General features: G+C 41.2%; 1 protein-coding gene across 2 annotated transcripts in view; it reads right to left on the reverse strand.

Moving 5' to 3' along the window:
* The window catches only part of agbl4 (AGBL carboxypeptidase 4), a 303,990-nt gene that overhangs the window by 168,472 nt on the left and 111,282 nt on the right, over window positions 1-24,236 (reverse strand). For both annotated transcript variants that reach the window (XR_013935717.1, XM_080473410.1), the window contains exon 4: window positions 24,007-24,101. Coding sequence is in view for 1 of the 2 variants with exons in the window: in XM_080473410.1 (XP_080329536.1) it covers window positions 24,007-24,101 (95 nt within the window). In the remaining variant the exon portion in view is untranslated. The remainder of the gene's footprint in view (window positions 1-24,006; window positions 24,102-24,236) is intronic.

The following is a 24,236-nucleotide window of genomic DNA, read 5'->3' on the forward strand; positions in this document are numbered from 1 at the left end:
CGGGCATGCTGCAAAACCGACCATCTTCAAGCTATCTCCCATGGTCGAGTGAGACCTCGAATTTAGAGCTAAAATTTAAATACTGAACGTTTAAAACTGTTTGCACGTGCCGTATTTGACAAAATTTTGAAATGCTTGTAGAACTTACTGCGCACAGTAAGAGGACAGATATATTGTAGAATAACAGATCCTACAACTGCTGCCATTGTGTTCCTGATACAGAGCTTTAATACTTGGCTGATGGAAAGGAGGACATTGCCAATGTTCTACAGTAGTATAGAAAAAAAATAAATAAATAATGGAACAGAGAAGGTAAAACAAACAAACATGACAGGGTGAAGGCATTTGTTGACCACCAACCTTTCATTTCCTCTTAAGGGCAAAAGACCAATTTTTTTTTTTCAAAACAACTACAAAATACATCAGTGAGGCTTTTTTTCCCCCTCAAGATTCAAAGGGCATAGTATATAACGGTTGTAGAAGAAGAAAAAGAACATATAGGGGGGGGGGGGGGGGGGGGGGGGGGCACTGTGCCTAAGTGCTAACAACAGATAATGTATATACTATTATGATGGTGATTAAGATGTAGTTATGATATACTTTGCAGAATATTTTATCCCGATTGCGTTAATAGTTATATAAACTCAGGAAACCCCTGCTTTAACAAACTATTCCTCCGAAGTAGGTGGAAACTCAGCAAGAGGAAGACAAAGTGTGAGCAACCTCTTCCGATGCTCCCAACAAAGTGAGCATTTTCACTCAGACAATGCTGATACAAAGGGGCAGGTGGGGCTGAGCCCCACATGGTGCCACCAGAAAGGACTGCATGCAAAGTACGTTATTAATTCTTTAAGATCATCAACAACACTTTCTTGTCTGTGAATGAAGCTTCCTCATGAATTATATATAATTCTTGTGTAAGGATTTTACTTCCTGGTTATTGGTCTCCTCTTGCTGCTTCAGGCTGTGTTTTCTCCTGATCTGCACCGATAATTCTATGAGTGGGACTAGCCCCTCTCTCACAGTGCAGTGTGTATTGCATGCAGTAAAATGCAAGTGCACATGCTATGACTGTGGCTACATTCATTTAGATCACAGGATTTTCATGCCTCGTGGGGCTTCCAGCCCGAAGCCCCGCTAACAATGTCATTTGGAGGCTCAGAGCTGATTGGCTGGGGCTGCTTAACAGAAACGGAGCGAGTCGTGACAATTACTAGCTTATGAGCAGCCAGGGCTAACAGTTAAGAATCAAAAAGAATGAGGTGGAATATTTACTGGAGCACAAGTTTGAAACTCTTATTTTTGAGGAGAAACTGGAGGTGACTGTGACTGGTGCTAACCTGAGTAACGCGGCGACAAAAACCTTGTAAGAATCTCAGAATTACATCGGTTCGCTGGTAGAATTCCCGCTTTGACCTCAACAAATATAGATTTCTTTTTTTGATCGACTATCTCCAGTGGAAAACCTTTTCACGGGATCTATATGGCCTATATGGTTGTCATTTTGGCATTCAATGTTGTTGAACTGTCACTAGACCTGAAAAACAATCTTGCCCCGCCATATGAAGTCTTTAACTACAACATTATCCCAAAGCTTATTTCAATAGAGAACCTAATTTAGGTGGTGGCTTAACAAGAAAAGAAAAAAGAAGAAGAAGAAGAAGCGTAAATCAGAAGATGAATTGATTCCCTCTGAAGATGAGATTCCAAAGAAATTGGGTCCTGCTTTTTTAATCAAGTGGTGACCAGAAAGGGTTAACACACACACACACACACACACACACACACACACACACACACACACACACACACACACACACACACACACACACACACACACACACACACACACACACACACACACACACACACACACACACACACACACACACACACACACACACACACACACACACACACGCACACACACACAGCCAAAACGATTATCACCAAAGGTACGTACGCCTGCTTGTAGCTGTTCCCACAGGGAAAACTCCCTGTACAGATTTTCCCTTCTCATTTTTCATTGTCTGCTTATGATGCCCCATGTGTACACACTGACTTTCATTTAACCCCTCACAATTCACACACAAACACACACTTGCATGCATGTATGGTGCCAACCCGTCCTCTTTGTGTCTAACTCTTAAAGGTATACAAACAGCCCCTGCTCGAATGCCTGTGTTTCACTAGAGCGGCTAACAGGAGGCTAAAAAGGCAAGTCCCTCTCTTACAGCAGTAACACAGGGTAGTGCCTTCTTACAACCATTAATCTTGACCTACTCACTAAAGGCTTTAGGCAACAGAGGAGTTGGAATAGAATCAGAGTCTAGGCTGGGGTCAAATCAGTTGAATTTGTGAATTTACAAACAATATGACCAAAAAACCCCACAGGATTTACTGTATTGTATTGAATCGATATATAAATAGTGGTCAGTTCTTGAAGGTGTTTGAAATGTTAACCTGCTAGGATATAATGTAGGGGTATCTACAAAAGAGCATTCATTAAGATGCATGAAGTCAGTGTCTAGCTGAATGACACCCTAAGGAAGTAAATACCTGAAATCAAATGGTTAAATCCAAATCCACTGGATAACTGCACCATTTTAAAATGAAAATATATTCTATGCATTTACTCATATCAGGACTGGCATAACAATTCAGTCACAAGAAACGCCTGAACTTAAAACACACAAACACTACTTTTTGCATTTAGACATGAAAGCTGTCATTTATCTTCGTGCGTCATTTCACACTTTGGGAGTGGGAGTGTTTTGGAGAGCTCCCAGAAACTGATCTGACATCACACAAACATGAGATTGGCTTTGATGGAAAACAAAAATGTAGTTGCTTTTTGCACAAAAGTAAAAAAAAAATTAATAAATAAATCTTCATTTTGATTGGCGCTGTATCAGTGACACACACTTTCCATATGTAACATAAAGCTTTGTAACAATGGCTGTGATGACTTGTGACACAAATACATGTACAGGTAATGTACAGGTGGGAAAAAAAGACCTTCAGAACTTCAATCCATCTGAAGACATTAACAAATACTCCCCCCCCCGTATTTACCTGTGGTAAAAGTAGTATAGCCATTGTTAACAGATCTGATCATTCTGAGCTTTATTCAGTAATGCTATTAAATACTTAAATATGCTCAATGAAAAGCCTTCGAGGAACAAAAGAATGAATCAGCCCTCTAATTGCCAGGTTACAGACAGATTAATGATAGACTAGTTATTTAATAATTATTACTTTTATGTTGATGAAGTTACAACATTTCATGTTTTTGGATTGATGTAAACACAAAAAATGGGCAAAGGAAAAAAGGGAAAAAAAAGTGTTTATTTATTTTTTATTTCAATTTCAATAAGTAATGTGTTTTCTATACGGCAACATAATTTCACAAGTATTTGAAGAAGGTCCAGGGAATACTGCAATTCTTAGTCACGTGACAAGTAAAATCCCATATCTAAGTAAATGTTTAGTTATGTGGTTGTATTGTGCCAGAGAAATGAGTGCACTACACATTATCTGTTCTAATGCCCCTTTTAGCCATCATTAGATATGTACTTGTTATTCTGAACTCTCTGTGGGCGTGTGTGTGTGTGTGTGTGTGTGTGTGTGTGTGTGTGTGTGTGTGTGTGTGTGTGTGTGTGTGTGTGTGTGTGTGTGTGTGTGTGTGTGTGTGTGTGTGTGTGTGTGTGTGTGTCTGTGTGTGTGTGTGTGTTTGTGTGTGTGTGTGCGCGCACTGATTGATGCCTTCCAGGGTAGTAGCGTGATTGAAACACCTCCTCACCATAAAGCTGTCGTGTGCGTGATGGAGTCGCAGGGTCATTTTATGCATCACACCTGTCCCCCTTCCTCCCCATGCTGACATGCAATCAAATAGGAAAATGGGCATATTTGTTTTCCTGTCCTTGAGAGCGCTCGTACGGTGGGTTGTATTTCTGAGTTTGACTATGTGTTTAGGTGTTGTGAGCACTTGTGTATACGATGCAGACGAGAAAGAAAGAAAGAAAGAAAGAAAGAAAGAAAGAAAGAAAGAAAGAAAGAAAGAAAGAAAGAACATCAAAATGACATAACGGCTGGTGAACTCGTGAAAGAGAGAGCCTACTATTCAGCATCTTGCAAGTCTTACACACAATTTTGCAGTTCTTTCATTTTGTCAAAGTGTGCATTTTCTGTCTAGACTGTTTCCGGTTTGATTTTGAAATCTGACACTATCTCGTTTCAGGCTCCTCAGCTTCTGCTCCTCATGTCTGATTGCTCTTCCCTGTGATTCACCTGTGCCTGAATCCTCTTCACCAGGTGACAGTAATAGATATTGGGCTTCAGTTCTGTGTCTTGAGGCGGGTTTGTCTGCATTTACCTGTGAAGGTATGCTCTCTAGGTTCTCTTCATCCCTGCCTGTGTTCCAGTTTATCGGGATTTTTGGATTTCCTGTGTTCAGTGTGATTTAATAAGAGGAGCAATTATCTTGCAACCTGCTCCGTCCGGCCTATTAGTTTCAGCATATTTGTTCATGAGATTTATTGGTTAATGCCTATTTTATAACACTTTTTTTTTATCATTTTATTTTATTTCACTCACACCTGCAAAACAAGCTGGTGTTGAAGCTCAAAGAGGTGCTGTTGGAGTCAAAAAGTACACACGATTACTTCTCCCATTCTTCCTGTAATTACTCTGATACATTAATTGTTTCTGACTAATGTGACTCCAAAGTCCATGACGTTCCTATGATCAGACTGGTAGACAGACATGCCAGTGTGTGTTTGTGCCAGCGCGGTCGCATCAAACAAACTCAAATGTCAAATAACGTATTGTGAATACCTATGACATTTTGTTTTCCACTTTTACTGGCTTCAAGTACAAATGAAACAGCTTAACTATGAGGTAAAACTTGCTGCCTAACAGCTGCATGCTTAAATCATAAACCGGTGAAGTTGCGGATGACATTAATATCTGTTCAGACTCTTAATATATAGTGATGATTGTCTGGGATGTAATAAAAGGTGACCCATGGCGGAGAAAATCTAATTAGGTAATTATTTTGGAAGAATAAGAAGCCTTGTCAAACTTGATCAGATTTCCTTGAGGCTTTCTGCAGATATTGCATTAATATGTGAAGTCACACTGACCTTGACTTTTATATTTTGGCCATGAAAGCCTAACCAGTTCATCTTTGAGTCCGATCAAATGTGTCTGCCCAATCTGACAAATTGTATTAGGACAATAGCAAACGTTTAAGTAAAATGTACATATTACAACCAAAAAAATTATATACAAGCTTGTGATTGTGTTTGGGTATAAAGGTATAAAAACTTCAGGGCCAAACACTTGGTTTACGCAGTAAAGATTATTGCTGATTTTGTACTGTGAGAAAAATAGAGAAAAAAATCAGACTTGATGTAAATTGATCAATCAGACAGGGTATGTTATGATCCCAGGTTCCTCTATTACTGTTACATCATTGTATATGTTTATCGTGCAACATCTCCAGACCCAGCCCTTGTGTACAAGGTTGATTGAAAATCGGCTGAATAAAGAAAAACAAACAAAAAAACAGATGGTGTAGACACCTAAAAACATCTTCTTTATTTTAAGTCTGAGTGTCCTGTGATTTTTTTCCACTGTAGCACTAACCGACTGGACATTTGGGAAATAATGCTCTATTCTAAATATAACCAAGAAAGCCCCCTAAAATAATGGTCCTGGCTGGCTGCCGTAGAGTCTAACTCTGGCAAGACAAACGACATCCATTCCTGAACAGTGCCTTTAATCAGCCTGTGATAATTAACGCCACACTCCATTGGCCAAACAAATATCTTTGTCAAGGTGCTGGTTGCTGTACAAGTTCTTCCCCTGTTCTGAAAGACAAGCTAACAAGCAGTCCTTAATTGCCTTAATTTTGTGGGATAGTATTGTGGACTTGCCTTTGCTGGATAGTCCTCCCTTTTCCGTCTCCATGTTTACCTCCATCCCCGACAATACATAACATATTTCATCACGTTAGGTTAGTGGGCAGTGGTAGTGGCATCAGACTTTAATAAAGTGAACAACCTTGTGGGATTGCAGAGGGGATAGATTAAGTTTGCTCTCCCTACTGGCAAGAGCAGCCACCTCTGTGGGGTTTCTTATCTGGAGCTTTACTTAATTACCTGCTTTAATTCTAACATTCGCTAAAATGACCCCTCGCCACGATGAGACAGGCTGTTTTAATTAAACAAATGAATACGTTGCTTATCGAGCGGGATCAGAGCTCTCGTTTGTCACAGTAACAGTTAAGGATGGTGCAGATGATCACGTTATCTTGGACTTGGCCCGGGTTTCACCGCGCAACAACCACAAGCGGCAGATGATATCTAGTTACTGTATGTGCTACTGTACAGGCATGGAAGATACAAGCAAGCCCATTAGAATAGAGCCGACTTGTCCACTTAGTCACACTGTAATCAGCTGAGCTTCACTACGGACCTTATTATGGCAGTAAAAGGTTTATGGCCCAAGGCAGGGAGGGTCAGGAGGAGAGGAGTCTTTGGAATCAAACACAAAAAAAGGAAAAAGTACAACAAACCAAAAATAGTCTACAAGCTATTCCCTAAGTCACTGACACTAGTTGGCTTGTTTATTGTAGTTACATAACAATATTTTAGAGTGTGCAGAGGGTTTCTGTGCAGCACTGCTTGACCAAATTTAATGGGAGAAGTGTCAAAGAGGCCATTATACCAGCAGGGGCACGCACAGCCCTATTACATATGGCTGCTGGCTGCTAATGTGTATTAGCTGGAGACGGAGGAAGCAAGGTGAAGATAAGTGATTTTGCAGTAGCTGGCTAAGTAGGACAAAGGAGGGAGGTAGTGTGTTTGGGAAAGTGAAACAGAAAAGGAGATCAGAAAAGGAAACTTTAAGGACAGGGAGTGAGAGCAATTTTAGAGTTCCCTATTTGCTCCATAAAAGAGCAAGTAGAACAGGCTTTAAGTTCCGTTTCACGTTCTTGCTATGGAAAGCTAAAGTCCCAAGTAGCGACTGCAGAGTCTTCATGTCACACTCGTCAACAGCTATCTATATCGTTGTTGAGTGAGACATTAACTACCACCATAACTGCTTGTCCAATAAAGGAGTTTGTAAGAAATCAAAATAGGCCTATTGGAGCGTCTCCAAACAGAAAGCATTAAACCAGGGTGACAACCAGCATTTTTTTCTTGCTTAATAATTTAGCAGGGATTGAAGGCTGCTGTTGGCAAAGTGTGAGCTTGCTGTGTGTCTGTCAGCAGCGATAATCTAAACGCTACATTTTCAAGGAGAAGGGAAACACCTTGCTTTACCCAGCCAACTGATCTCTAATGCATATGAAAATATAAATACATTAGCTCCCGCTCTTTATTTACCGTAAGCCTTTGTCAATCTATCTGTGGCGCCTCACTCACACGGCCACTCCTTTCAAGGGCTTGCTGGGCCAAATTTTGCCACTCAATGCCAGTGGTGTAAGAACATGCTGGTATTAAAAGAGTGAGGAGGCTCCTCAGCCCGGTCTTTTGACAGCCCCCTTGAACTCTGTGGGGCAGTGATAAAGTGGCTTGATGAGTGGGCAATCTCTGTCTGCCAGCTGCAGGTCTGGCCAGGGGAGCTGGGAAGGTGCCAGAGTGAGTGAAGACCCACTCCACACACACACACACACACACACACACACACACACACACACACACACACACACACACACACACACACACACACACACACACACACAGTGGTACAATGTACATATATGCTGCTATTTACTCAACTGCCACTACATGACAGTTGAGTTCATACCTAAAAGAGTGCAAATTCTCAAAAGCCCTGTTTCCACTGCACAAAATGTGCCGGGACGGAACGGAGCGGTACGCCAAAGCGTAGCCTGACTCAAATCTGTTGCGCTTTTCCACCGCAGAGAGTACGGTTAAAATTGTAGAGGGGATTGTGAGGGCCAGACATGTGACAATTTTTGTTATTAGAGTTTTGCTTTGTTGAAAGAATTCTTCTTTTGAATCCATTTTGCACTGTTGGAAAGTGTCTTTAGTTTCTTTTTAATAGTGCACGCGTGCGCACGCACACACACACACACACACACACACACACTCACACAGACACACACACACACACACACACAGTACTACCCCGGGAAGTAGGTGTTAAATACAATTTTTTGCCTTGAGAGCCTGTGTCGTATCCCTGTAGTCCCTCTCCCTCTGCTGTGGTCTGTGTGTGTGTGTGTGTGTGTGTGTGTGTGTGTGTGTGTGTGTGTGTGTGTGTGTGTGTGTGTGTGTGTGTGTGTGTGTGTGTGTGTGTGTGTTGCATGCATGCATATGTGTATTTCAATATTTCAACTTCAGACCCACGTCAGAAAAACCATTTGAACCCTGACCTTCCTGCTGAATGCATCAAAAAAACATTTTCATTTATATATTCATTCATTTTTACAGCTGGCTGAACCGAATGCATCAGTTGATGCCCATGCACTAAGTCTATAGACTCCGTCTCTGTTTCTATCAGTATCCCTTCTGCATGTCCACTAGTCTGCGCACACGTGCCCCATATTCGAACATGAGAGACTGCTGCGATAAGTGATTAGTCATTTCAGACATTTCGGGAATATTTTTACGCTGGAAAAATGTTTAACAGTACCACAAAAAACACTGAAATGTTAAGAAGTATAACTTTGTTACACTTGATTAGTCAACTGTTAATTGTTCACTCCTTGCTAGTTTATATCATTTAGCTCAACCAATGAGTTCCATTCAAGTGTTTTGTACAGGCCATCACTGAACTGTTAACCAGTAGGGGCGACCAAGTTACCAGACAGCAGTCCTCCGTGCAGCAGTAACCTCCTTGTTTGTGAGAAGTTAGAAGCGTGAACTCTGTCAGTGCTTTTCTTGCAGGTCTGGCTGTAAATTATCTAAAAAAAGAAAACAAATTAGCATATAGACTCTGTAACTAATAAGTATTTGTAACCCTTGAACCTTTCCACATTGTGTCACATCCTTAAAGACTTTGCATCTTAACAGTAACATATTTCCTTCCTCCACAATCCATGATTAAACAAAATGTTTGTTTTCGTAACAAATAGGAAAAAAACAAACAAAAAAAAACCCCCACTAAATTGCCGTTCGTCCATTTTGACCGATAACCTGTGAAACTGAAAATGTTGTTGTTTCCATGCTGCTGTGTTAAAAACTAATTATCAAATTATGAGACAAAACCATGATGACCTAATTTCATTAACATGGTGCACATTTCAGCATTTAGAGTTACACTGTAATACAGGCAATGTAGCAAAATAATGCATTTAATAAAGTAACGTGATATAAATGACACAATGATGAGAAACCCTAACAAAATGGATAAGGTGATATTTTTTGGGATAAAACAATGTTAATTCTACCTTTTTGTGAATAAGTTGGGTTTTGATTCATTTGTTCATAACTTGAATAATAATTTGAAGTTAGTTTGTTGGAACATTGAACTTTCTGGCTGATTGCAAAAAAGTTATCTGCTGAAAATTCAGGAAGTAGAAAACATGAGAGCAGATTTTAGAGCATTGTTCATTCAATGACTAAATCTGTCTTCCTCTCTGCCTCCTTAATTATCTTTCTCAATTATAATTACACGTGTGAAGGTCCAGAGGACAGCCACTGTTTAGTTGTACCGTCTGCATCTCCATGTGGATTAAGACAGAGTTAAATAAACACGAGACACCGTGGAGACACCGGCTGTTAATGAGAAGTACTGTCTATTGTCTCAAAATCATGGACATTTGTTTTTAGAGTGCGCCACAATTTGCATGAATCATCCATTCGATTAACAGCGATATTCTTGGCAGCACTGAGAGAGACACAGTGAACTGACTTAATCTATTAAGGGTACATTTTCACTCTCAGCTTTCTTTTTAGACAATCACCCATTCACATACATCAATAGCATCAATCTATCTATCTATCTATCTATCTATCTATCTATCTATCTATCTATCTATCTATCTATCGTTTTAAAATGTACATTGTTAAATTGAACAATGTCCATGCTAAGTTGTTGTGTTGAAATTCATTTTAACACTAATTACACTAACAGTTTTACGTCTTATAAACAGCTGACAGACAGGACACATGGGAGGCTTTCCTGAAGAATAGTGATGACGGAGAGGAAGGGGTGACCCGAGGGTTCTTAAGCAGCCTTGTAATTCTCTTTTAATGAATCCAATGAATAAATGATTCAAGGCACTTTGTATGAGAGGTCTGATCCCCCGTCAGCATGTCTCCATGAGGTTGGTGGAACCTTAGGGGAGTCCTCCTCCCTCCCTCCCTCCCTCCCTCTATCTTTTCACCAATTTCTACCTTGCAGATATTACCCCTCCTCTTTTGTTCTTTCTGCCGCCGCCTCCTCCACCTCTATCCTCCTCTCTCCGGGTGCTTTATTTGCCCACTGTTTGCGATCCTAATCTTGTCTAAAACATCGTTTCCCTGTACTGTGGTATCAGGCAGACAGCGAAGGCCACCGTCAGACTCTAACTGACTCATCCCGTCATAAACAACTGGTGGGTGTCGGCATGCTGACGGCCCTCCAGTTTCAGACACGTTCATTTTGACGGGCCATTTTTTTTCATGATGCTGATTGCTATTTTCCCTGTTATTGTTTTCTTCCCTGTGACTTCTGATGGGAGGTAAAAGTGCAACTCTCTGAGATCAGGCAATTTTACTCTCTGGGCCAGAAAACAAAGATGACAGTAATAAAAAGGAGAACCAATTGCTTTTTCATTTCATTTCCACTGGGAAATCAGCCTGACAGAGGAATAAAAGGGCTATAATAATAAAGTTTAAGAAAAAGGGTCTATGGCTTTCCGTTCCCTAAGCAAACCTGGAGCACTGGCCACTGCGGACAGTACTGTTGCTCAGGGTCATCTACATTATTGGAAGAAAGAGCAGTACAATAAATAAAGAAATAAAGAAATAAAGAAACCTCAGTTAGAGCTATGAAGGAATACAGAGTGCCAAAAATCATGTCTGATAAAATGTGACTGTGATGTGAGCATAATAAATATTTTCCTCCAATCACATTTAGGAAAAAGAAAAAAAAAAAAAAAAACATTTCCATTACAATTATTTCCATTTTATGCAAGGGACAAGATGAGAGACTGCTTCTTAAAAAAACAAAACAATGACAGATAAGATGAAATCCCACTGGGATTCAGTTGTTGGTCATACACAAAAGGCCAGTAAAAATTCAGGTAAGCGATTAGGGTCTCTGAAAGCAACTGTTAGTAGTTAACATAATTCTACTTAACCAGAACGGTTTTTTTTTTAACAGTGTATCATTCTATGCTGGGGCATCGTTATATCGCTCATTACAGTGGCACACAGTGCAGCCATCGCCACATGAACATCTGAGTTAATGGGCCACAATAAAGACACCACTGTCTTCATTTTATGGCTCAGTTTTCTAATGGCCTACTTGGCTTTCTTGCCTGTTGTCTCAAAGGAGTCATCTAGGTCTCTTTAAGACCTCCAATATTCTCAGCACAATCTTTCCTCCTGGCTCATGCCTCCCTTCATCCATTCTGCCGCTCGTCCTTGCCCCTATCTCCCCCGCCCTCCATCCCTGACGGCGAGAGGCAGCTCGTAGTGGCCGAGGGCCTTTTCCTGTGCCTTGACTTTCATTAGCGGGCCCCAGATGCTGAGCTGCTTACAAAATTATGAAGGGCCAAAGCCAAACGCCTCCAGATGGGACCCATCTATATTCAGATGAGCTGTTTCCTCACATTCAGAGCAATCCCACCCCCATGTCCTACAGTGTTGTCAACAAACTTGCTGACAAACGCAAACACAAGCAACTACAAACAGATGCACCAATTCACAGAGGAAGCAATGTGCGCATGTTGTGTGTGTACTCCGATAGCCAGGGAGGCAAAAGGCGCACACATACACACTTGTGCTTTCGTACAACATTGCACTCGTCCACAAACAAATTTTAACATTGAACCTAAGAACAAAGGTTAACTCCTTAAATAACTGGTCAATATTGTGGGAGATCCGACTGTTGTCGAGTGCTGTCTGGGTTTGATCTCCACAAAGATGAAGCATTAGCTGTGGGGTCTACTTATCAACGGAATGTATTCCCTATATCCACACAAATGTACTCACACATGCATATTAACCAAATCTTAGATTCAGTTATTTATTTATTTTTAGGTAACTTGATTTCTGTGCAAGCCAGTGAGATGTGAGTGTGTGTAAACACGTTTTAGTACCTACACGAGTAATAGCGAGACACAAAGACACATGCCCTGAGACAGCACTTGGCTGGGTGGCACTGCTCTCTCTATAGGAAAACAATAGATTTGCTGGTGAACTGGAGCTTGTGCTGTCAGCTGAAGCTTTTATCCCACTTTGTGAAGTGGACAGCACTGCAGAGGGACTTTTTTTTTTTTTTTTTTAATGGCCATATCACAAATGGATAAAAAGAAGAAAGAAAAAAAAAGAGAATTTGAAACATCGCTACAAAAAAAAGCTCTGACAAGACAAAGACTGCGGCTACTTTGATGCAAAAATAAGTTAGACATGTTGAGGAGTCAATGGACGGCTGCTTTTCTAAGTTTTCAACCACTATGGGGGCCAGTTAATGCTAACGGACTAACTCCTTAATAGGATGACTGATATTAGAACCGCATGATAGATTCATGAGTTGTCTCGAGGAGGCTTGAAAACCACACTCGTCCCCAAATTACAAACAAACAAAAACTATATAAACTACCTTTTATGGTCTTCCTTTTGAACCCAATAACCCCAACATTTTTAATTGTTTTTTACTTACCTTTGAAATCTGTTTCTTATAACACTTTGACATTGTTTAATTATAAAGTGTGTTAAAAATAAAATGTACAGTCATTATTATTACAAATAAAGGAACAATTAAAAAAAAAAAAAGGGAGAGTGACTACAAACATGTGTAACATGTTAAAAAGGGAAGTTAACTCAACAGCAGTACTGTGGGTGTAACGTTCCTGGTGATTACAGACATGTTTTTCAGATTGCTGTCAGGAGGAATGAGTCAAATTCCTGGATTAATGTCAAGAAAACAGGATTTTAGTGAGCATTAACAGTGCAGCTCAGTGGACAGAATAGCATGTAGTAATTGTAGAAAACCGACAAGACACACATGGAGAGAGAGAGAGAGAGAGAGAGAGAGAGAGAGAGAGAGAGAGAGAGAGCGAGAGAGAGAGAGAGAGAGAGCGAGAGAGAGTGTGTTTTCACGTAAATTAAATGTAGCAAACCAACCTTAAGTAGAGTGACAGTATGTTTTCAGAAAAGTCATTTGTTACCCTGCTCATCGCTGCCAAATGTAGTGGAATTACAGTAACTATTTTTATAATAAGTAATTGCTAACACTACAGATGGGTTATTTTATCAGCCTCAAATAATTCATCTTGTATTATAAGTACAAGTAGCTATAGTGCGAGTGTAGAAAGTGCCAATGCATAACTGCTGGTCCCCGGTGTTCTGTAGGATATTACATGGACAATTGAGTACCGTAGGCTGACGTGTTAAGAGAGACAGGGTAAATAAATCATTATTTTATCAACTTGTCATCTTTGTACCTTTCTTTCTTTTTTATCCCCATATATGCTTTCCTCTTGTAACTTTACCTCTGCTGCAGTAATTAAATCACAGCCAGGCGCTCCGAGACAGTCCAATACCCTGAACTTCACACTCCATTTCACCGCTCACTCCTTTGACACTCCGACATGTTGGAGCAGTTCGGCGAGGAGACCCATTTCAATAAAATCATACGAGCAACACATCACTGAAAAAGTGCAAAACACACACACAAGACACAGATTTAAATACGTAGGAAAAAGTAACGGGGGAAGATGTTCAAAAGAACAGTGAGCAAAGAAAAAGTAAGTGGTGGAGAATTAATAGAGGTTATGCAGCTGTGTTTCTTCTGCTACTGACGTGTCTCCACACCAGAACGGCTGATCAATCGAACGTAAAAGTGGTGTGAATGAATTGCATGCTTTTCAAAAAAAAACTGCTCTAGTGACTGACATACAAAGTGGTCAGTTACAGAGCTCTCCTTCTCAAACACATTTCGCTAACCAACATCGTTAAAATTGTTGGTGACAAAAGTATAAATCGATTTATTGCGTCTCACAATTATTGTGGGACGAGCTGTGACGTCACATGTAAGCATCAAGGACGTATGGCGGAGATAAGGCGGAGCTGGTGTTTCCAAACTACTTTTCTCTATAGGAACTGTTGATAAATGGACCGGTGGAAGGATTTGAGCAGGTTGTGATGGATGACTGGGTTAGAGCTTCTTTAAAAACTGCCATCCTTCTGGGCTGTACAGTCTGCAATGGTCAATGAAAAGTGGTCCCATAAAGGAAAGGTGGTGAACTGGTGAAGGTCATGGTTGGCCAAGGCTCAATGATGCCCATGGTCCCATGGAGGCCGCTTCACCTTAAAAGAAATCCAGGTCTTAAAGGATCTGCTGTTCAGATCTTGATACCAGGTGTCACACTACACTTTCAGAGGTCAAATGGAGTAGAAGTCTTGATGTGTCAGGCCAAGTCTATCGTTAAATATAGAACGTACACAATATTATACAAGTCTATATGTTCTTCAGAGTAAAATAAACTTATAACGTTAGTTTTATAACATATTCTTTGTAGTTTAACATACACTACAGCATTCGAGACCCTCCACCAATTCTCATTAAGAGCCTGTCAAAGGATGAGATGCATGTTGGTGATGACAAATCACAAAAACAGTCATGTCAGCACTGAAAACAGGAACAGAGCTATGGAAGAAGAACGTGTCTTAGTGTAATTTCATAAATGTCATTTGACATAATCTGCTTTTAAGCTCCCATCTCTATTTTCAGTTTTATTTGGGATTGATTAAAATCAACAAATTCAAATTTGAGTAAATTATACACCAGCCGTATCAAATAGTGCAGAAAGAGTACAGCTTTGAGAAGAGGAAAACACAATTAGGGGATTGGGGCGGAAAGTGATGTGTTCAGCAATCCTTCAAAGAGAACTTTTTTTTGTTGGTATTGTAAAACTAACCTGCTCTAGATGAATCTTGACTTTGCTGAGCCATTGCACCCCCCCCCCCCCCCCTCCCACACACACACACACACACACACACACACACACACACACCAACACACTTCGATTGGGAGTCCTGTCCCAGGCAGAGTGTAGATACCAACCAGTCCACAGAGTGTCCTAATATGTCCCGTAAACACCTGACAACATGGCTTTGTGGAATTGCTGAGATATCTATAATACTTTAGATGGAGTCAGGGGGTCAGTACTCCATCGTGCTGAGCACACTCAATAAGCGTCAAACGGCCTATAGCCAAGCATCAACATCCAAAACATCTCAACTGTATTCTGCACAGCATGCAGACTTGGCTGCTCTATATGCAATGTAAATCCAGCTTGGATCTAAGAAGCCTCCTGCATGTGTATAAAATTACTCTGGGACAAGCTGTCACAGAATTTGCCTTGTGTCACAGCGGGCTTACTACAACAAAACATTTTGCAGCGTTCACTAGACGAGGCTTCCTGAACAAAGCGAGGTGAAGGTGAGGCCTTACGACTCCAATACTAAAAGCAGCAGTGACTTACAGTACAGTAATCAGGGGACTGTTGGCTGCAGAAAAACTGCAACGCCTCACCTTGTTCATTATAAGATGACACAACCAATTTGTACCTCTGCCTACTGCAATCTACCAAATCTCCCCTGACAAAAGCATTTAGATTAGAGCGCTTCCAGGGAGGGCTGCGCTGACATGCGTACCCAGCCTGTAAAAGGAGAAATGAAGTGGCTTTTTAATTCTCCTCCAGGCAAACATAAAACTGTCCAGGTAAGTCATTTTGTGGGTTGAATAGAGTCAAAAGCAAGTTGCCTCTCCAACCTAATATCCTTGCAGTGTTCCCTGGAATTGTACATATGTGCACTCCCAGGGAAACACAAACTGTCACGTCCTTATGCTCATCCAAAAGATTATTAATCTATTTGCTACATTTTGTCCCATTATTTCTCCCACATAATCCTCTTTCACTACCTCTGGCAGCATACTAATGAGTTTCTGTGAACAAGGAAGCTGCACGTGCTGTTGATTGTTCAGATTGGGGCTTCAGCTGCTCTTAGACTCTCTCGGCTTTTCTGGTTTGTCCACCCCGGAAGAATAAAGACTCCTGAGTGGCCGAAAAAAGTGGAAATTGAGCTTTTTTTTTTTCCTCCCATCAAATCAAACTGCGCTAGTGATCACTTTCCTTCTTCAGCTCTTTAAAATTAAATGGAGGTGGAAAGGGTAGTAATTGTAGCAACATATGTTTTGGGTCTTTTTCTTACTGTGAATTCTCTTCTTTTGAATATGTGGATCAGTTCATTTCCTCCTAGTCGACAAGCTGGTGACAGATAATTGGACGAGTGTGTGTGTGTGTGCGTGTGCGTGTGCGTGTGCGTGTGTGTGTGTGTGTGTGTGTGTGTGTGTGTGTGTGTGTGTGTGTGTGTGTGTGTGTGTGTGTGTGTGTGTGTGTGTCTCCCCTCTGTACTCAGTTTTTTATTAAAAGATCTTGTCCATCTCCTTTATCACTACCAGTGTTGACCGAGAGAGAACATCATATATAATATATTTTTTTCAAATCTAAGAATCGTATATGAAAACCCATGATTGCTACAGTTCTCGCTCCGTAATGTGAGAGCAAGGAAACAGTACATAATGTAGTGTCTGTTTTAAACACACAGAGAGCCGCACTGAGCTAGAGGCCACAGGCACGATATAGATGTGATAAAAATTATGTTTCAGTATAGAAGATTGCAGTAAAGCTTTGTGACTTGACAAAATAACATGGATGTGGAAGGACAGTAAAGCTCCACTGCTACCCTGATAACAGACAGTGGATGTGTGGATGTGTAGAGCTGTGGCTCTTCTCTAAGTACGACCACAGGGAGATGAACAACGAGGAAAATAGGTGAAGCAGAACACTCGGGCTAAAAATCAACACAAATCGGTCTGTGCAAGTTATCAACTAGATAGGGAATTCATCTATTTTAATACACTGCTTTTAAGTGAGCAAATCAGCCACTGTATCACACCACTGAGACACTGGCCGTGGCTTATAACCTTTGTTATTACATCCTGAAGACACTATATAGCTGGGATTTGTCTTCCTACATTGTATCTGCGGGGAGTCATAAGTCGGAAGCCAGGCCATTCCTGTTTATATGTCCTCTGTGTGTGCTTACTTTATGCATGTGTGCGACAGGGACTCTGTTCAGACGATGTGCTGATAAAGGCCAAGAGGGGGCCACGATTGTTTTCGAACAGTAAACTGGGGTCACTTGATGTTTTTTTGGGGTTTTTTTTATGAATCGAATCTGTTTGGGAATCAATCGTAAGTCTCAGTTTTATTGCTCAAATTACCAGAGCCGGTCCTTGTCCTGTTTGCCCTTAATTAACAAGTGTTCAATTCCCCTATTAATTAGCACACGCTAATAGCTATTTTACATCACTCTTCATTTGTCGACAATTAAAAGGTCTATTATTAAAAGGCATGCCACATGGTTAATTGTGCAAGTGGCTCAGCGGTAGGGGAGGAGAGGAAGGAGGGGAGCGCGGACTTGCAGAGCGTGAGGGGGAGTCAACACAGTCTGCCGTAGTTGTGACACAACCTTTACAGTCTGTCTGTCTTCAATTTGTTGCCTGACACTCCGTCCTCCAGAGACATACCATCTCCCACATGCTATTGCACAGCCCCTGTGTTTAGACCCAAATGGTCCGGCTCAGCACTGCGGCAGTTAGAGGATGGGAGGTGTGTGCAGCGCAGAATGGTTTTTTTTATGAGGGTTGGCAAGTGCAATTTCCTTCGTACTGGATCCTCTATGACAACACATACACAGTCCTGGTATATCCTATGCTATGTAGTGTTTTTTTATCTATTATTGCATTCTTGTCTTTTCAACACATTTAATCAGAATAATAGTCACAGTACAATGCAATAAATAGGCAAAGGTTACTGTGAGTGCAACGTGAGCCTGGAACTGTTATTGTTTCACAGCCTCTTCATAACTAGACAAAATTGAAAACTTAGCAGTCCCTTTTGCTGTGGTGGTAATCAGCTTTTAGATATTAAGAATGGCTGTTTATTACTCTGCGCTTCTCCAAAACTCATATTTTTAATCACTTCCAGTTTGCAATGCAATAATTTTGTCCACTTTCACACGCTCATTTTAAAGCTGTAGTGCACTCAATAAGTTGCAGACTTAGTAGCCAGGGACAAAAAGTAAGTCAGTGGTACAGTATACAACCCACATGCTTTACGATTAATCATAGAAGATTAAAGAGACATGAGAAGTGTGTGGTGAAATATAAATTGTGTCAGAAAACTACATTTTCAATGGTTTAACGTTGTTACAGATGTGAAGGAAACTTTTGCAATTGGAACACTGACAGCAGCAGTAGTCCAACAAGGTTCCATAAGTTAAATGTGAACTGAATTCATTCAGTCAATTTCCTCCTAGTAGCAGAGCCAGTGGCGGATTCAGAGAAGAAGGTCAGTGAAGAAAGCAGAACTAAAATACCTCCAGTTAAAAAGATGTAGAAATCTGTTAGAATATAGACAAGGAAACACGAGAGAACCAAGAGGCAGGACGTAGGAGTTCTGGGAATCATGTTGTAATAGCAGCCGAAAGGGACACACCAAGAAGTGAAGGTGTCCTTTTTTGTTTCCTCACCCTGCCTCACCTGTCCTCACCCTTTGCCAGGGCTTAACAGGTGGCAAGGGAAGCGAACAGGATTGAGCATTGTTGATTGACAGAACAATTACAGCTAACATGCATCCCGATGGAGAGGCAGACACCACCAAATAGAATTTCACTTTGCTGTTGGATCACACACTTAGAGGATTTTGGTAGGAAAGCAAAATTGCAACCTGTGTGTGTGTGTGTGTGTGTGTGTGTGTGTGTGTGTGTGTGTGTGTGTGTGTGTGTGTGTGTGTGTGTGTGTGTGTGTGTGTGTGTGTGTGTGTGTGTGTGTGTGTGTGTGTGTCAAAGACTGACTGACTGACTGACTGACTGGATGGATGGATGGATGGATGGATGGATGGATGGATGGATGGATGGATGGATGGATGGATGGATGGATGGATGGATGGATGGATGGATGGATGACTCACTATGTGACTTTCATTCTGACTGGCTGACTGACCGGGTGCGTGTGTCTTTCTTTCAGACTGATTGTGTGTTTTAAGGTTAATCCATGGTACCGTATGACATGAGAGGCTCAGCGTCACTATGAACCGCTCCATAGAGCCTCTGCATCGCCCGACATGCAGCTCCCAAAAAATTGCAACTACACGTTCAAGCAACACGGACCGCAAGAGCTGTGGTCGGTTCTCTCTACTACATCTTTTCCTGTACTCTGCTTCCGGTTGTGCACCGTATACACATAAAATAAAACGTGGTTTGTTTGGAACGTTCGGATGTTTACTTATAACATCACAGTTCAATCAAATCTCAGCTTCTCCTATCACAGTCCAAGTGTGCCGCGACACACCACCTTGTACCGGAAAGTAAACACTACAAACGAGTTTCATGCAGTATTCATGGCCGTTCCTTCAGAAACTTGACGCCCCCTCCCATTATGGCGGTGCATTGCTTATGCAGAACTTTGAAAGGTCCACAATGGCTCAGAGTCAATAGACAGCGATTTCCATCATATCAACAGAGAAGCACAACTAAGCATTTAGAGACCGACTGTGTCTCTATTTCTGACTGACTGACTGACTGACTGACTGACTGACTGACTGACTGACTGACTGACTCTTATTGTATATCTGTCTTTCAGGCTAGAAGTTTAGTACAACTACTTGAACAGTATTCCTCAGTTTGTTAGTTGCTGTCATAAAAGAAGAGGAAAAGCATTTACCCTTGATCAAGGTTGGCTGATTCTAACTTTAGAAGCAATGTTTGGCAACCCATTTCCTCCAACTCTGACTGTTCATCTGTTAGCTCAGTCGGGGGTGCAGCTATTTTTACCCGCACACCTACTGACTAAAGTAGAAGTGGAAAGTTAATTAAAAGAGGTCTCACACATCAGAACATTGTCAATATACTACACATCAGAGGTCTGATGAAAATGAATTTGTGTGAGAAAATGTAGATACTTCAGACTATCAAATCAACTATAATGTAAAAAATGATTTCTGAATGTCTTTTTTTTGTTTGTTTTTTTAGTTGACGCATAAAATGTCATATATGAAACATATCATTTTGTGCTGATGTTGCCTGAATATAAAGTTAACAAATCTATTTCATTTTAAATCTGGGACACTGACGTAACTCACAGATGTCACAAATCATTACATTAAGTAATAAAATCCCTTGACTGTTATCAACAAACAGTTGAAAAACAAACAGACTCCTCAAGAAATTAAGCAAGACAATAATAGTTCAGATATGACAGCTACTAAAAAAGCACATGGCTTCATATTAGATGAGAGAACTGGCCTGCCTGGAATCCAGACCTTTCACAAAGAGAAAATACTTGCAGCATCATAAAAATATTTCAGGAAAATTAACCCAGGACATATCAAATGAGAATAAGACTAGTTTTTGTCCAAAACTTTGGAAACTGGACACCTCACTTTATTAGAGACAAAATGTAACATATGATGGAGCAAAGACCTAATCTATGTTGCCGACAGAAAAATGTGGCTTTTGAATGTGATGTCCATAAGTACAAATCTAAACGTCACATGGCTGGCAGTGAGACAGATAACATTGATAACAGAGTAGTTTCACACAAACACACATCATTGGCTCCTTCAAGAGAAATAGCTCAGAGTTAGTCATCTTTTTTTGTTTTTTCTGACTTGTGCAGGACATTAAATCAGTCTCTCCACGTTCATTTATCGTTGTAAGTATATTGCTGCTTGAGTGAAAAATGTTCAACTTTCTTGACTTTTGTATTGATATGAATACTTGCTGACGCCCTGCAGGCTGCGCGGTTGTTTGGACAAACTGTATGAGTATACTGAGGGATATGCACATTGACTGAGAGCAGGATGATTTTTATTAAATTTTTTTTCCCGTTATCTTCAAACAGGCTAAAAGTGAAACATGTACACATGTGTACAATCAATGAGCAGAAAAGAAATATCTATTATTCGCCATCTAAATGTGTAGTGTTGAAAAATCTCTTCCACTCTCTCACTGTGTTTTCTCTCCTTAAGTCGACTCCACCAGGGACTCTTCAATGAGGCATCTGTTGGTTGACGCAGTCAATCTCATGCAACCTTCCTGGCTATTACCTCACCCCACGGCATTCGGGCCTCCAACAGCTGCATTACACCACGCTCTCTGACTTTCTAATTAGCTTATCTTAGAAAATAAGGATGCTGAGCAACTCTTTGCTCGAGCAGTCTCACAACTAGCCGACCGCAGGGAGCGTCGTTGGCACCGAGTGTCACCGAGGGGGCTGTTGTGTTCGACAGACTAGCGCAAGCATATATGGTTTCTGACTAATAAATGCTCACACTTTCTTTCTTTTTTTTTTCAAATTGGAACTTTCAGGAGTCAGTTCGTTTAGATTTTTTTGGGGAGTGGCATTTTTTTTTCTGTAATACCTATTTAGTCACATTAAAGTGTTAATTAGCTATTCAAACGCGTTAAAAATGATCCGCATGCTACAGAATGCAATTCGCAGTCAACTTGTGCTTCTTAAACTACCACCCTATATGGTGTTGTTTTTTTTTTTTTTTTGTCTTTTCCCAAAATGACAAAGTAATAGACATTTTGGATTTCATCATCCTTCAACCATCATTCCTCAACATGCAACTTGTAGTTGTGTTTGAATGTCAGATAATACAGCGTATCCAGGCCCCCGTTTGCTCTCATGTCACTTGGCTGGAGGAGTCATGGAATGAGGGATAAAAGGAAAAAAGGGGATCGAGGATAGATCCTTCCACCTGTGGCAGGGAACGTCCTGCTGGACTGTAATCTGCCAGTTTGTCTCTCTCTGAGACAAGCGGCTTAGACAGGGCCAGTGGAGCCCCGCAGCCTCCAGCACCGAGCGCTGCTGGGGCCCCAGGACATAAGGCACCTGCACAGGAAGATAAAGGCGTCAGCTCGTGAGCTAATACTGACGATTCTTTTGATAAATACAGACATGGGGTGGAGGGCGGTGGGGAGTTGGGGAGCAATCTTCTCTTGCTCACTCTTCTTCATTTTCTCCTCCCTGTCTGCCTGTCTCGGTAATCTCTTTCGTGTACTTTGTGTTTTTCTTCCTCCATCCACTCTGTCTTTCTCTACATCTCTCGCACTCCCCCTCTCTCTTTTTCTACCTGTTTCTTTCTCTCTTAGTACCTTCTTCATCCTGTCCTGTGTGAGTTTGGATCAGACAGGCGGAGCTCTCCACGCTCTGCCTTTTTATTTATTCCATATCTGTAACTGTCAAAAAGAAGATTGCTACTTTAGGAGCTGTCTGTGCTTTGTGTTGTGCTCATGGAAAGTCAAATAGAGGAGGTTGTGTTAAAAGCATCTTGACCACTTTATGGGGACACGGACAATGTCAGCTACAGCCTCGGAAGCTCGAGACAGTTGAAAATGGCTCTACAAGTGCATGAGGCATGATGCCACTTAGATGGCACTGTGCCGAGAGTAACGGTTAAAGCAGTATTAGCCCGAGGAGGTAAATGGTGTCAAGCCTCAGCAACATTGCCTCCTGCTGTTACGTCGCTTAAATACCTAGTTATGAGAGCTCCGTGAAACATAACCATGGCCAGGGTCGGATGATTAGTGTATTCTGAAATGCTTTGGAAACTCACTAACAAAACAATGTCCCTGTCCCACCTGGGTAAGTAACACCTGGGAAGCTTCAAGCTTGTCAAATGAGAATTCAATATTCTTTTCTTTTTTGTACTTAAAACATTTATTAACTTTCATAAATGTCTCCCTATCTATTTGACTTCAACAAAATTGTTTCTATGTTGTTTTTTTTTCTCTTGCGCTGTCTAACACTTTCTTATCTGACAGCATAACTACACTCGACACAAACATAACATACATTTTAGAACAAACGCTGGCTCCACTATCGATGAATGGTTGGTAGCACAAGAGAACAGCAGAGGCTGTGGTTCGATGAAAAATAGGCACAGCAGAGGAAGTTTAAAGTGAATCACATGGAATCAAATGAGATAGCGAGGAGGCCGCATCATGTTGCACTCCGCTGTATCGTAGACAGCAGTTCATCCTGTCTGTCTACGGTGTCGTGCCCATTGTCTCTTCCCATTAGCCTGCGACCAGCATGTGACGGTGTGGTCGGTGCAGGTGTTAGGCTAGCAGACGCACACAGCTCAGGGTGGCAGATGCCTGGCGTTTCTACGGATGCCCTCCATCAACTGATGACAGATGTCAGAGCTCCTCTTGGATGGCAACACTTCATCACACTTCCCTGTTCTTCGCCCCGCTGGATACACCAGCCTGTTTGGCAGACGTCGTGCCCAACCCCACTGCACCATCCCCATTTCATCCTGCTACACCTATTTGTTCTCACACACACACACACACACACACACACACACACACACACACACACACACACACACACACACACACACACACACACACACACACACACACACACACACACACACACACACACACACACCATCCATCAGTCAAGCATTATTACATCACTCATCAGAATGGCAACCAATGGATCACATGCTAATGCACCCAAATGCATCCAGTCTGAAAATCTAAGGAGGCTGAGTTTTGTGTTTGTGCGTGCGTGTGTGCAGTAATGCATGTGTTTTACAACATTTCCGTGTCTACTGCTGGGCAGTGAAGTAAAGATTTTCAAAGTTGCAGAAAGCATTTAAATACATAAGTGGTTTAGAGGCTACAATTTGGATGGATGAGAAAAAGATAAGAATTGTTTCACACTCACCATTTTGGCCTGCTGGTAGACTTAACCACGGGTGACATGCCATCTCTGTACAGGCTCTTGGTCTTGGAAAAGTTGACTATGTTGAAAATGACCCTCTGAAAAAACAAGAAAGGAATGTAATTGAATAATTTAATGTGAACTACGAATGCTAATAACACAATGATGCACCATTTTTGCTTCTATACATTTATTCAAAGTATCAAAAAGGTCAAAGTCCTGTGGCCAGCATC

This window comes from Lipophrys pholis, assembly GCF_963383615.2.
Source record: "Lipophrys pholis genome assembly, chromosome: 10".
Lineage (NCBI taxonomy): Eukaryota > Metazoa > Chordata > Actinopteri > Blenniiformes > Blenniidae > Lipophrys > Lipophrys pholis.